The sequence below is a fragment of the Neopsephotus bourkii genome, unplaced genomic scaffold, assembly GCF_033783945.1.
Source record: "Neopsephotus bourkii isolate Nb327-2 ecotype Australia unplaced genomic scaffold, CSIRO-AGI_Nbou_v1 NB_1423, whole genome shotgun sequence".
Lineage (NCBI taxonomy): Eukaryota > Metazoa > Chordata > Aves > Psittaciformes > Psittacidae > Neopsephotus > Neopsephotus bourkii.
In genome coordinates this window covers 1,526,437-1,540,506 of record NW_026901900.1, presented here as the reverse complement: position 1 = coordinate 1,540,506, position 14,070 = coordinate 1,526,437, and the positions used below count along the sequence as shown (strand labels likewise).

The following is a 14,070-nucleotide window of genomic DNA, read 5'->3' as shown; positions in this document are numbered from 1 at the left end:
AATTCCCTTCAGTATTTCTCGATAGCACTCAGATGCACAGAGCTACCAGATGCAACAGAAAATCTAACCTTGGAGACAATGGAAATCTCACTGGGGACTGAAGGGAAGCAAGTACTCCACACTAGTTGCTTTCCCAGCTACGTACCACATTTCTGAGATTAATCTAGTGGCTGAGGGCCATCAGTTTTCATTAATTTGGCTGCAAGGCCTTTGTATGGTGTTCAGGTTCACTGAGAGAAATCATGTCATTTAAAGTGGGTGAATTTGCATGACTAACACATAACATAAGCCTACAAGGACATTATAGAGATGATCAGAAAACAGATTTCTAATTGGTAGGATATGCTGTCATTTTTAAAGCATTCTTCATTCCAAACCTAAGCAAAGGGATGCGTTTACATTTTTCTGTGGGACTGTCCTCCACCATTCTGAATCACTGAACTTTTTTACGTTAGTGATGTCAAAATTTATAAAATCTCAACTATTTCTGTCTATACTTAGTGCAACATCAAAGCTTCCTCAACCTATTTTGAAACTGAACACAAACCAAAATGATTACTAATATAAACAGATTTTACTGCAGGATGGTTTGTGGTGCGATGGATGGAGGCAACAGCCTTGGCCCTCTTATCATCCAGATCAGGGGAACTACTGCAAGGCATGGTAGACCTCTCTCTACCTATCTGCCTGAGCTCTCATCCAGAGAAAACCTAGGTTGCATTTCAGTACATGGTTGGGATGCTGCCAAAGCCTGTGCCTACTAAGGCATCCAGTGAGATGCCTACAGCACTGGGATTTTGTTATCTTTCTACATAGACTATGAATACACTCATGAATGGGTACACAGTGATCAAAGATAAAGAAATCTAGATTTTCACAGCAATCCGTTCTCAATGCAGGACGAAATGTCACCATAGGAAACCAAGGGCTAACTTACTTACTTGGCAAAATTGTCTTATAGCGGTTTTTAGTTCCATGACTCGGGATGTCAATTTCTTTAGGATCCACAAAATTCATTGGTATTTCCTATAAAAAATAAATTAAATGAGATTGGTGTTTCCAAAGGAGCCATGCAGGAAATCATCCCCAGAAGGCCATCTGCTGTTACACAACTGTCTTTTGACATCAAAGTTCTTAAGAAAAAAAGTGGTTCCCACCTCAAGCCTGTCAACACCCTTCCTTTAATAAACACAGGGAGTTGCATATTGAAGGGGTGACTTCCAAGGAACACTTCTGATGAAACATTTAAAGCAAAGTTTTTACAGGATCTTGAGAGAGGTTAAAATGCACAACAGTCCTAGAAAAGAAGAGTTGGAAAGTGCAGTTCTGCAGCAGAAAAGCACAACATTTTCCATAACTGGGGGAGGAACTTTCAAAATAATTAAATACTAATACCTGGCAAACATTTTTGTTTAAATTTTGTGTAAAGCCCTTAATAATGTCAGTCAAAGACATCACTTGCTTTTTATAGAAATTACTAGAATGAACTGCCTTAGTATTTTGCATTCAGTGACCCGAAAGTGTAATAAAACTTTGAAGCTATTTCTCTTGATTCTTATTTTGATCTTTTAGTGACTGATCTGCATTGTCTTCTCTGGATACACAGATGTTCAAGTAGCCAATGTGACGGTTTACTTGAAGTTCCAAAAATACATAGGTTATCAAGTAAAAATTACCGGTTTTCAAATTTTTTTGTCAGAATGAAAAGTAAAAAACCTCAGTTTTTTCGTTGATGAAAATGTTTCACCTGGTCTAAGGAGATGAAGAATAATTTTGATTTTGAGGTCCTGAAGCACTGTTAGTTTTCTTACAGTTGAGTAAAAACAACCCTTTGAAAATGGAAAGATCAAACATGTAGTTTGCTGTTTTTCCTCCCTGATTGTGAGAGATGTTTTACCAACCAAAACAATCTGGCAAAATCACATTAAAAATGCTTCAACTGACCCCAATCTCAATTTTTTACTGGCTTTTTTGTTGGTTTTTTTTTTTTTTGGCCACCATTATTTAAAGTATCATACGATAAGCTGGAATTTGATCTTCAGTAAATTAATACTTCTACTTAAAAGCACAGTCATTACTACAGACTTGAACACTTCATTGCTATCCCAGGACATTTATCCGAACAGACAGCAGCATATTAAATAATTGCCTCTTACAGACACATAAGAACAAAAGCGTCCTTTGACTGGTACCACTGGAAAATTTACTGAAGGATTTTCCTCCAAAATCAGCAGGTTTCTAACTCCACAGGCACAGGCTTGCCCAGGGCTTTGACACAGAGGAGATGCATGGCCACTGCCCTTCAGACCCAAGCTCTGGTCCTGCCCAGCATGACTGGCTGCTGCGGGGACTTTTTAGAGGAGCAGGGACAAGGCCCCAGCTTGCCAAGGATGCATCCAGCAGCAGGTCTTTACATGGATTAAACAAGCAGGGGAAGGTACCCTCTTACTTTTTTTGGCTGAAGGCAAATTAAGTAAAATTGAGATGGGTCATAAGGAATTGCTTTGAATCTTTTCTGCTTCCCAACTTGGCTTCTGAACATTTTACTGCATAAGGGTGCAATTTCTGTGTTGTTTCTTTATTCCTGCTTTCTCTATTTAATCACTTCTCTGCTTTATGCCCATGTGTTTAGTAGGCCTTCTTTATTCTTCCTCTCTCCCTTACCTAGTTTCTTCCTTGGTCTCTTTCTTGTTCTTGAGCTGACTCCTCGAAAGAAGAACTCGTTGCCTCTTATTTCAGGACAGCCAAAGTGTTGCTGGTAAGATACACCTTCCTTGCAGGTACTTTATCCAATCCATTTTCAACTCCCTGGATTGCTATCCATATGGTGTCTGCACTAAGCACAGGTTCTTCTCATTCGTAAGACTCCATTCCTGCATAAACCTCTTCCCCATTCCTTCAGGTCAAACGATTTCACCTCTATCCTGCTTCTCATGCCCCTTCCTCCTCTGTGGATCTAACAAAATGAGCTCTTACACCCCCTTTCATATCTACCTCTGATTTTCACCCCTTCCAGTGGTGATCTCTGTGAGCCCCTTCCCCTTGGCCCTTGGGCTCCAAACTGGCTCTAATGGACAGTGGCTGACCTAGTGGCTTACCTAGAGTTTCCCTGGTTCAGTTCTGGCCTGGAAGAAACACCATCAGTGCATGGCTTCTGGAAGGATTCCCTGCTAGACAATATACCAAGAGAGAGCAGCACACTAAGCCTGTGTTTAACACAATCTATGTCTGTCTAACCTACAGAGACTGGAAAAAGATGTGTGAGGAAGAGTCCTCTGCCTGCATGACAAGAGACAGTGGTCAGAGGGGCTCTTCCAGCTGCCTGGCTGTTTCCCTCTTGATGCCTGCTGATATTTTAAAATAGTCCATCAGTTGGCAGGCTACTGACAGATACAGAAATGTCCCCGAGTTGAAAACAGAAATGCATTTCTCTGGGCCAGCAAGGTCAATTAATAATATTAATCACTTACATCCTGTAAACACTTTCTACTCAGTGGGCTCCTCCCAGCAGTAAGTACTTGTGGGGCCAAGGGCACAAGCAGAAATCTGACAACACACCATGGATCACAGCCACAGACAGGTCATTCATCCTGAAACCGGCTGTGAAAAGCAAGAGAGTATTCCAGAGGAAAAAAACCCCCAGGATATTATGGGGATAATGTTCCTGCTAACATGGGGGAAAATAATCCCGGCAGATTGTAAATAGCATGAACATGTGCAAATTAGCATATAAAGTCTGTAGCTACACAGGCAATATGTATCGATTTGTTTTATCAAACATATATGCATATTATATATAACTAAATGATTAAAAATAATGTATAGGCTGCATACATTCATGTGCTCAGCTGTATGTGACAATTATAGATGTGTATGCGTATATACCTTTGTTCATGGGGTACTTCACCTCTCTGGGTGTTCCTCCGGTAATAACAGCTATTGTGGCTCACATTAGCCTTTCATGCTACAACTGTTCATGTACAACTGTATATGATTATACATATACAGTTACATATAATAATATAACTGTACATGAAAATACAGAGATACGATTTGGGTCTCTGAAAGTATTCCAGAAAATGTGGCAAAATTTAGGAAAAGTCAGGCAGATATTTATTAAATTCAACCTTCCATTTTTATGAGAGCCAAATTTTATTCCAGTATTTTGGAAATAATGACTTTTTCTGTTCTGTCCTCAACTTCAGACATTCTGTCTTTTGAATAGTGGCAGCTCAGGCTACTAAAGAAGTATATGCTGGGCAATTTATGTTTCTTCCTTCTTACAAATAAGATATATTCTCCCAAGTTTTTTAGCATTTAAAAAAATTAAAAGAAAATAGCTCCTTTTTCTTAATAAATACTCTGGAAAAATATTTTGATGGTAGCTTACCATTTTTTACAACAAAAAATACAGTTAATTCTCACTTAACTGTTAGTAAAAAGGAGTTAATTAAAGAACTAAAAATAACCTGAAACTGTTCATGTTTCAGTTTTCCATTTAAAACTTAGAACATTTCTCCACTTTTTGCACATTTGGAAGGTTTTTATGGAATGTAATAATTTTAGACTCAAGAAGACTGTCTTACTCTATTTCTTCATCTAGCTAAAACAAGCTGAGTGAGCAGAACGATTGAGAGTTATATATTGCGTTCTTTGCATGCCTCAAGTTCCTACTGAAGCTATTATCTGTAGTAAGGAAGATATTAAACAGATACTGTTCAACAGCTCCATCTCAAAATACATTTTAAAACATGGTCTAAAAATGGAATAGACAAGTCATGATCTCTTCAATACAGTTCTGTGGAAACGCTGAATGGCCAAAATCATGTTGAGCCCTCCTGAGGGACAAATAAACTGTGAGTCTTTATTGCCCCAAAGCCATGCACAGATGCTGTGTGAGAGGATTTGGGTAAACAGGATTCTATGGAGGTGCCAAGTTGTCTGTGCAAACTGTCTCTTAACACAGGGGGTTTAAGCACTATGAAATTATTTCTTCTGGTTTTCCTGCCTAAGCAGCAGAATGGCAAAGAACCAGTGCATAACTGGTGATAAAAGTATGTTGAATGATTACATTTTTTCCATGTACACTGTCTGATCAATTTTTGGTCAAATCACTGAAGGATTTGTTTTTCTTAAGCAAACGACTTTTACTACAAACCCCAGCTTTTTGAAGGTGAATAAAAGGACTGTGTCATAGGATACAATTATCCATAATGAAAAATTATTTTTAGAGTAAGATGGCACTCATCATCTTTCTATTCTATGGACTTTCATGTACAAACTGAAAACAAAATGAAAATTGAGGGATCACATGCTTTGGTACATTTATTAACTGAATTGTTTGTATGGCTTTGTTAGACCTGTAGTAGTAGTATGCTCAAGGGGTTGTACAGGTCTTCCAATTCTTACCTGCCTTGTTAGGATACACATTTCTGTGTGGCTCTTATTAAATTTGAGCTACAAAAGCAGTCTTAAAAAGCTTTGCTTTAGTTTATATAGCTAAGTTGTAGAAGCTAAAAGAGTTAGGCTAAAGTTGGGTTAGGTAGTTGGTTATGCTAGTTTCTTCCTCTCTGGTACACTCTGATAGCACTTGGTACCAAAGCATCTGAACTGGTTTGTATTGCACTGGTCACCAGATACTATTATTTGAGCATGAAAAACCACGAATAATCACTCTGTTCACCTTGTCCTTGCTATCATGATTTTATAGGCTTCTGTTAGAGCCTCTCACAGTCTCTTTTCTAGGCAGAAGAGTCCTCATCCATTTAGAATCTCCTGATACAGAATCTGCACTAGTGTGTGATTATGTTCACCATACTTCTGTATGTGTTTCGAGATTCAGAGATCAGAGGAGCATGCAGGTGTGACTGCAATACAGAATTTTCCAGTGTCATAAAGATGTTTTCTGTCTTATTCTCTAGTTTTTTACTCAAGTTTATTAGCTTTGTATTTCAGAACCCATCAAAGTATACCCTTATTATCAACCCCGAATTTCCTCTGCCTCATCACCATCATAAAACTCTTCTGTAATTTCTTTGAAGTTTATTTTTAATTTCACTATCCTCGGTAATTCAGTGTCATCATCAAACTTTGCCAGCTTAATATTTATCCCCTTTTCCAGATGACTTAAGAGCATCTTGGTCAGTATCACCTCCAGAATAAATCCCTCTGGGACCCCACTGGCGTGCTCCTTTTACCCTGAGATGCCACCAATCCATCCAGTGCTACACTATTATTCCCCACTGTACTGCATTTGCTCCTATATCTATCGGATTCTTTCCAGTTTCTCTGATTTAGACATCAGATTTCTAGGCCTGTGGTTCTCTGGGCCTCTTCTGGTACCCTTCTGAAAAACTCCTGTTACCTCTGGCCCTCTGATTCCTCAGCTGCTGGGGCTCAAATGCTAGGTTAAACCTGCCCAGTTAATACATCAATAACTGCATACATGAACTCCTTTAGGATTCCTGTGTGAATACTAGCTTATTCCAGAGAGTAGCTTTTATTCATTTTATTGATTTGTTCTAGAATCTTTTCCATTAACACTTCAGTATCAGATAGATCCTCCAGTGACCTGTTTGAAACTACTCCTTGCCACAGAGGTAAGAAATTCCCTAAGTTCTTCTAGGATCAATACAGATGCAAACAATGCAGTCACTTCTCTCCAAGTCTTTCAACTTCTCCAAATCGCTTTTCTACCCTTTTGATTATCCATTGATCCTTGTGCTCTTTAGTATGTTTCATGTTTTTGATATATTTTAAAACAGATTTACGATTTTTTTTTTAATTCAAAAGCTTTTTTGGCCTGCCTTATTCAGCTCTCCCATCCACCTGCCTCAGTTTATGCTCTGTTATATTTCCCTTCTAAAAAGTATCTCCTTATTTCTTATAGTGCCATTCATCTGGTTGTTTTGCAATACCAGTCTTTTTCAGGTCTTATGTAATTATTTGTTTTCCCTGGCTGAGTTTTTCCTGCTCTGATTTACTTCTATCTATCAGCCTGCTGTCTTCATTTTAGATTCTTACTCTTCTGAATATTAGATACACTTGTAGGACACTTCAGGTCTTTTGGTCTTAAGTATGTCACACTTGCTGTATGGAGTACTTGTTAAAAGGTATTTTGGACTGACTGACTGTGGGTATCCCTACCTGCTCCAAAAAGTCATTTATAGTGACTAAAACTTTAGTCTTCAAATTGCAAAAATATGTGATGTTTACAAGGGAATAAGCAAAATCCCCAATTATTACTGTGGTTTCTGTCATCATAGCCTTTATGATCTCTTTGAAACTGTCACAGTTACAGTCCTGGCTGTTTGTACTGTACCTCTAATACAACATTTATCCCATCTATGAATGGAACTTCAAATTGAGCGGCATCTGTATTATCTATGGATATAGCTGACTGACTTGTCTATCTTCAATGCTTATCTTATCTATCTTCAGTTTAATCATAAAACACCACCTTGAAACTATCTAATCTGCCCTTCAGAAAGGATTTGTACCTTAACATTAAAGTGTTGCCCAATTATTTTTCCCCCAGTTTCTGTTGTGCCAATTATGTAAAAAAAATCTACACTTAAAACTTGTTGTTAAACTCACCATGAATTCTGTTTGAAGTAAATGAGAACATGCAACTGCATCTCGAAGCTGCTGCCGTGTCAGGATGCGGCCGGCTGACTGTAGGTATTCCATCGCTACCTTTTCTCGTGGGGTTGGCACAGTGACGAAAGGTTCAACACTTCCCAAACTGCTCATATCCAAAGTCAGTGAGACATTGGATCCTCGTCTGCATTAGAAAAGAATTGCAATAGTTATACCACATCTGTGTTACTGTAAGTCCCATACTCATGCAGATGTTCCTGAGTTATTTATGCACTCTGCCCTTCTGTATAGTCATTGGGAGATTTCGGAATGCAAAAACTTCAAGACTGTTTTCACTGGTAGGACTGGGTGGCCAGAAATCCAAGACCTTACATATCATCCTGCCTCTTGAATCTAACAACCTATGCTGCAATAACCGTGCGCTAGGGAGCAACTATTTGGATTATTCTTAGAAGCAGAAACTGCTCCCTATATGCTACTTAATCATTCTGGATGTCAAATGTGAAAATGATATCTTAGTAAGGAAGAAATGTTTCATAGAAAACAAAAGGGGATATATTTCTAACTGAACAACCTGGAAATAACTTCATAGTTATGTCAGCATTATGTTTTAAGAGTCTACTCAAATTCAATATACAGAATGGAGTGAAAAAAAGTGATAAAATCAGCAGGAATAAGTGGAAAGGCAGTGCAAACACTTCAATTACCCAGAGAGTGGACAATGTCTCAGGTTAGGTAGGACAAAAGGGAGACGCAATAAACCTCTCCCTAAATAAGCTGCATCCCAGGAGGAGGAGTGGTCACAGAGGGGTTATTCGGAAATGACAAAACACCTCTTGCAGGACAATCAAGTCCATCAACACTACACATTTCTACAGGAAAACAAAGTTGCATTCAACAACACGTTTAAGCAATGAAAATATATATTAAGCACACTTCTTTTTGCTTTCTCCAAACAACACTTAAGAAAACTGTTCTTTCATAGTTTCAACCCATCAATGTTATCTACTCAACCCTTAACTTTAGGCATATTGACTGCAATAAACTGATGCTCTCTGAATCACAATGACTAAACTCCCACTAGGTGGGTGTCACTGCACACTGCTCTGGACACTGGGATGCTGGTAAGGTACAGTTATCTCTTTCACAGTAATACCACATATTATAAATATACAGGCATCACCAGATAGTATCTGTGAAGCAAGTGCTATTAATATTGGGGGAATGATTTCCTCTAGTCTTCAGCAAAACTTGTGTTAATTTTTACTGCTTTTTCATTATTAACCAGTGGCCAATATGTATTTGCATGCACACATATTTGAGAAAATTACTTTTCTTTGCAGACACTGTGTCTCCTTACTTAGTGCTGGTGTGGCTGCTCTGTTTTCTGACCTTCTTCTGCCACCAGAATAAGTACTCTTAGGGTTTATAATCTTCTTCTTTGTTTACATCCATATGAATATTTTTGTTTTGCTCTGACACAACTTAAAAGCACTTTCCTTCCTCTCATACATGTCAGTAATTTTGTTTTAAATGAAACCATTTCTATCAAATCAGTCTGCATGAATAGAAATTACTTCAATCGTTCACCTGTTTGCAAAACACAAAGGAACAATGGCCAAGAGACAAGACCACCCAGTGGAATCAGTGAATCCCACATTGTCCCACAGTGTCCATAAGCCTATTTCAGCTCAGGTGATGGGTGGGTGATAGCAAGAGCTTTGTGGTCCTGGCCCACAGAGGGTAACACCGAGTCAGTGACAGAAGCAGAAGTGGAAGAGGCAAAATGGAGCTGCCTGTCTCCAGGGTTAAATGGGGACAATTGCTGTTGGCAGAGGGAAGTAGGAGGGGCACAATTCCACAAACTTTGCTAGGAGGTAGGCAGAAGTGAAGTAGCATCCTGAGCAGAAATGACTAGAAACTGATATATGCATAAGCTACCAGTAGTGGTCTGTGGCTCGATACAAAACCTGCATCATACAGAAGCCCCAGTCAACACTACCAGAGCTGTGACAGCCTGGGAAATGGGCACGCCACAAGCCAGCTGTGGTGGCCACACTCTGCTGGACCCTGTGGGAGGATGCTGGCTTATGTTCCCATTGCAGCTCCCCAGGGGACCGTCCTGTCCAGTCCCTCAGCTCCATGCCTCTTCTCAAGGAAAACATCCTGTTGGACTGCTTTCTCACAAAAACCGTCCTATGAAAGAACCTCTTCTGAGCAAGACTACTGATTTATTCCATGGAAAAAGGCAGTCCCTCAAACAGGTGTCTCTGAGGGTGTGTATCACAAATCCAATCTTTTGACAACAGTCCAGAAATCCACAGAAGAGGTGTCCAACTAATCCCTCCAGAACTGTTTAGGCTGAGAAATGGGTAGTGATTTAGACCCAAACATGCTTCTGGGAGAACCTACTGAGATTTCCTAATATAGAGGAAAAGTATTTGCATTGTTCAGTAACAAAGTACAGTGAAAATGTTAATATTTTCTTTGGCTTTTACATTGTTATAACTGACAGTCTTGGCAAAAAGGCTATTTCCTTTATAACAACAACAAAAAAGTATACCTGATCTAATTATAACTTTGAGTTTACAGCTTTTACCATTTATGGGAATTATTGATGAATACTGGTGTTGAGAATCAAATAAGTTACTCTGGAAAGAAGAAATAGTATTTTGCTGCATATTTACCACATTAAAAACTACACATTGAATAAAAACTGGATACAGGGCAGCAAATAAAAGATAGTGGGGTTTTTTAGAAAGTCCATAAGCGTGTATACAATAGATAATAGCTCTAAAAGTAATTCTTCCATGAAAACAAGCATCTCAAAAAACACTTTTGAAGTATGCTTCAGATAACAAAAATATTTTAATGATGTTTACAGTAGCAAATTATTGGCAATAACTATTGCCAATATTAATCACACAGACTTCTTTACTGCATTGAAGACCATGCTGAGAAATAGGGTTGAAAACATGACATATTGCCTTGTTTTGAAAGATGAGGGAGGACTTGAACCCGTCATGCACTTGTATGTCATAATAGAAGATGCTTTTAGTCTCCAGTCCTGTTCTGCACTCCTTGGATTCTCTATGTTCCTGCAACAGTTAAATTCTTCACTTTCTGTAGAAAAGAACAGAAAGCAAGAATTCTCTGCTCTTTTACTACCTGCATGGAAAGAGCTTAGGAAGTGAGCCCATCTTTTCCCACCTTATTGTAGGGACTGCATAAGGCTGGCCACAGAGCAACAAGGAAGTACCACCTAAAACAAAGCCCATTTTTGGCAACCGTCCCTTGTCTCCAGTAGCTTTTGAATAAAGATATCACAAACAAACCAGTGACATTTCAAGTCAGACAACTAATTTTTCTTTCCTACACACACACACACACTTATTTCCTGACTACTTACAGGTATCTTTCCATTTTAAATGAGAGTGAAGGAGACACACACATGGGTTTTCCATTATTTCTGAATATTTACAACCGTTTTTAACCATCTGAATAATTTTATATACTTTATGTTCCCCATGTTAATAAGTTGGGCAAAACTGGAGATTTTGTGATGATACACCTTCCCCAGCAGCCCCTTGAGGTTGTGTCTTGATGGGGAAGAGCATCATGTGAGGAATCTGAGGAACTGTAAACATTCATGACAATATTATATTAAAATCAGCATGAGACTAACTCTTCCGAAGTTTCACCAGCTGGGACAGCCACCTCATCACTGGGTACGTGAATAAGTGCAATCAGGAAACCACTTGTGTCTGAGTATTGTCTAGTATCCCAGAGGGGGGTCTTACTACATATTCACAGCCCTCTTTCCAATTGGGTAATAGGAACAAGTCCACTGATGAGAACCCAGTGGAGTATTTTTAATAACACATTTATAGAAGCAGATTTTATAACAGGCCATGATTAACAAAAAAAAAAGATGAATGCAATGTTGGCTTGAAAACTCTCAAAAGGAAGCTCCACCTGTCCACCTTGGAGTGCCACCAGGTTACTAAAGCCTATTAATCATTACTGAGGTCATTTCCAGGTCTTCCCTGACCCTAAAATTAAGCTGTAGCTGGTGATTATGAAAACCCAATTACCTGCCACATTTTCCCAGTTGTTTATTTAAGCTGGGTAATTTCTTTAAATACACATTCCCATGTTTATTCAGCGCTCCTGAAAAATGCGGTGCCCAGATTCCTGGTCCTTGGCTTCTCATTCTCTCGAGTGGCTTTGGAAGTGGCGGTGCCCTCCAAGAGCCATTGTCCTCTGACCCCAGCATTGCAGACGTGGGTGGCGCTTCCTTCTGCACCCTCTCTCTTGTGTCCCAGTGCTGAGCTTCTGAGTGGCCAAAGCGGGAGCTGTGTCAGCCGTGCAGGTGGAAGGAAGCCATTAATTAGTGGGAAGAGCAGCGCTCGCTAAGGCTTCTGGGGATAGACCTTGCTTTGGGTCCTCAGACCCTGCTTGTACCAGGGGATGCTTCGCGGGGCTACTCTCCCTGTGCTTTACTGCAGGGATGACAGGAAAACACCGTGGTTTCCCTGTGTGTTCATTTCTATAGTGCTCACAGACTGGCTCTAGACATGGGTCTCCATTCTTTTCCCTTGCTGGTCCATCTCATCAGTAAATACACTGAATTGAGGTGGGTTTTGCACTGCTGCAGTTGCACTGGGAGAGCACAATCAGATATGTGGTTTCCACCAATTACTGCTTTACCTTAAGGAGGTGCCAGTCTTCACCTCCTTATCTTGTTTTATGTTTCAGTAGAGTAATTCAAAGGAAAAAGAAACAAATCTGTAAAAGAAATGCAATGGAAAAAAGCAGAGGTCTCAGCATTCCTGGTGCTTTTAGCACAATAGTTAAGAGAATTGGTATGAGCAATGGTTATGTAGATGAAGAAAACGTGGTATGTAAAGCTGCAGTGGGGTAATTTTTCAAGTTACCTTAAGTCATTTTGCAATCCATTGTCATAGGTGCTCTTCTCTAAAGGACAGTACTCCTCAACCGATTTCAAGATTCAGTATTATTTATGTCAGTCATTTACTTAAAAAAACCCAACAAAACAACAGGAGAGGAATACAAACTGTTTTTGATAGAAAATCTGTAACTATGAATATAAAATTATTGATTTACTTTGCATTAAAGGATCACATGCATTACGGCCAATGTAAATTGATACAGCCAGATACCTTGAAGATTTATTTCACTCAGCTCCTGTTTGGTCATTTTACAGCAACTTTACTATTGCTGAAAATGAAAACTGCAGGACCAGAGTTCTACCCTCAGCACTTTGGTATGCAAGTGGTCAAAACTTGACTTCACCTACTCTCTTACTATCCCCTGATATACCAGTGCTACTTAAAACAGAAAAAGTTACCTACTGACCTCCTATCATGCCTAGGAACAATGGACTTTCTTTTTCCATAGGCTCCTGGCCTCATTTCCAAAGCCTTATTCCTCTCACAGATTAACCTTACTCTAGCTCTGATTTTTCCTCTCCAGAAGGAATATCCTGGACAAACAGGTAGATACTAGCCTGATGTTTCCACAGGAATGCTTAGTAATTCAATCATTAATAATCTTGATGTTTATATTATTTCTACTCTGCCTCATAGTCATCTGCACTTGAGACAAATCCTCTAGCCATTTGTATGGGCAGCCTGATTTCACCAACTAGAGCACCTCATTTGCAGTGCAGAGGGAGTAATCTGGATACAGCACTGAAACTAAAACCTATCACCAGAAAGTCATAGATGGAAGTTTGGGGCTACAAGGGAAGCAACAGGATTAAGTACACTGATCCTATGCATCTTCTTGGAAAGAGCCTCTGCCGTGACTGCTCTCATTTGTTCTATCACATGGCTCTCCTCATAGTATTCCACTGTTGCCTTATTTTATTGTTTCCCACCCAGTTGTCACTTGAAAACCTGATGCTTCCTGCCTTTCACACCGAGGAAGGGGTCTGGAAGTGACGACAGCAAGCTGTGTGCCTATTGAAAAGAGCAGATGGATACATGGCTACTGTGAGGCAGAACTTCTAATCCTCTGCAGCTTCCTAGCTACAAGAAACCTGGCAGTATGTGGTAGCATCCTCCAGCCCTCTGAGTCCACAGAAACTAATCAGCAGCCTCAACTGTAAAGCTTAAACAGGCATTCTGGAAAGTGGAGGCCCTTCATATTCTCTCCAAAGGGTCTGATCTTGTTCCCACAGCCACGAGCAAGACCAGGCCAATACCTCCAGCATTAAATTGCAAACAATTCTCAGGATCTACTAAGAGCTCAGCATGTCAAAATGAACTGAGGAAACGGTTTTGACAAGTACTTCTGGACTAAGTTTTAAGCAATCAGTATCTGGTTAGGACAGGAATGGCTCAATATCCTGTAGAGGAAAACAGCTGACATGAGAGTAGTTTCAACTTTCCCTCTTTTAATCATGCTTTCTAATGTACTGCCAATTCACTCCTGTTCTGCCCTCGA

The 14,070-nt window shown here is 39.6% G+C and overlaps 1 protein-coding gene across 2 annotated transcripts in view; it reads right to left on the bottom strand.

Moving 5' to 3' along the window:
- Window positions 1–14,070, bottom strand: part of PTPRR (protein tyrosine phosphatase receptor type R) — a 149,614-nt gene that overhangs the window by 26,594 nt on the left and 108,950 nt on the right. For both annotated transcript variants that reach the window (XM_061368004.1, XM_061368005.1), the window contains 2 exons: window positions 7,597–7,783; window positions 942–1,026 (listed from right to left, as the gene is read on the bottom strand). In XM_061368004.1, coding sequence (XP_061223988.1) covers window positions 942–1,026; window positions 7,597–7,783 — 272 coding nt within the window. The remainder of the gene's footprint in view (window positions 1–941; window positions 1,027–7,596; window positions 7,784–14,070) is intronic.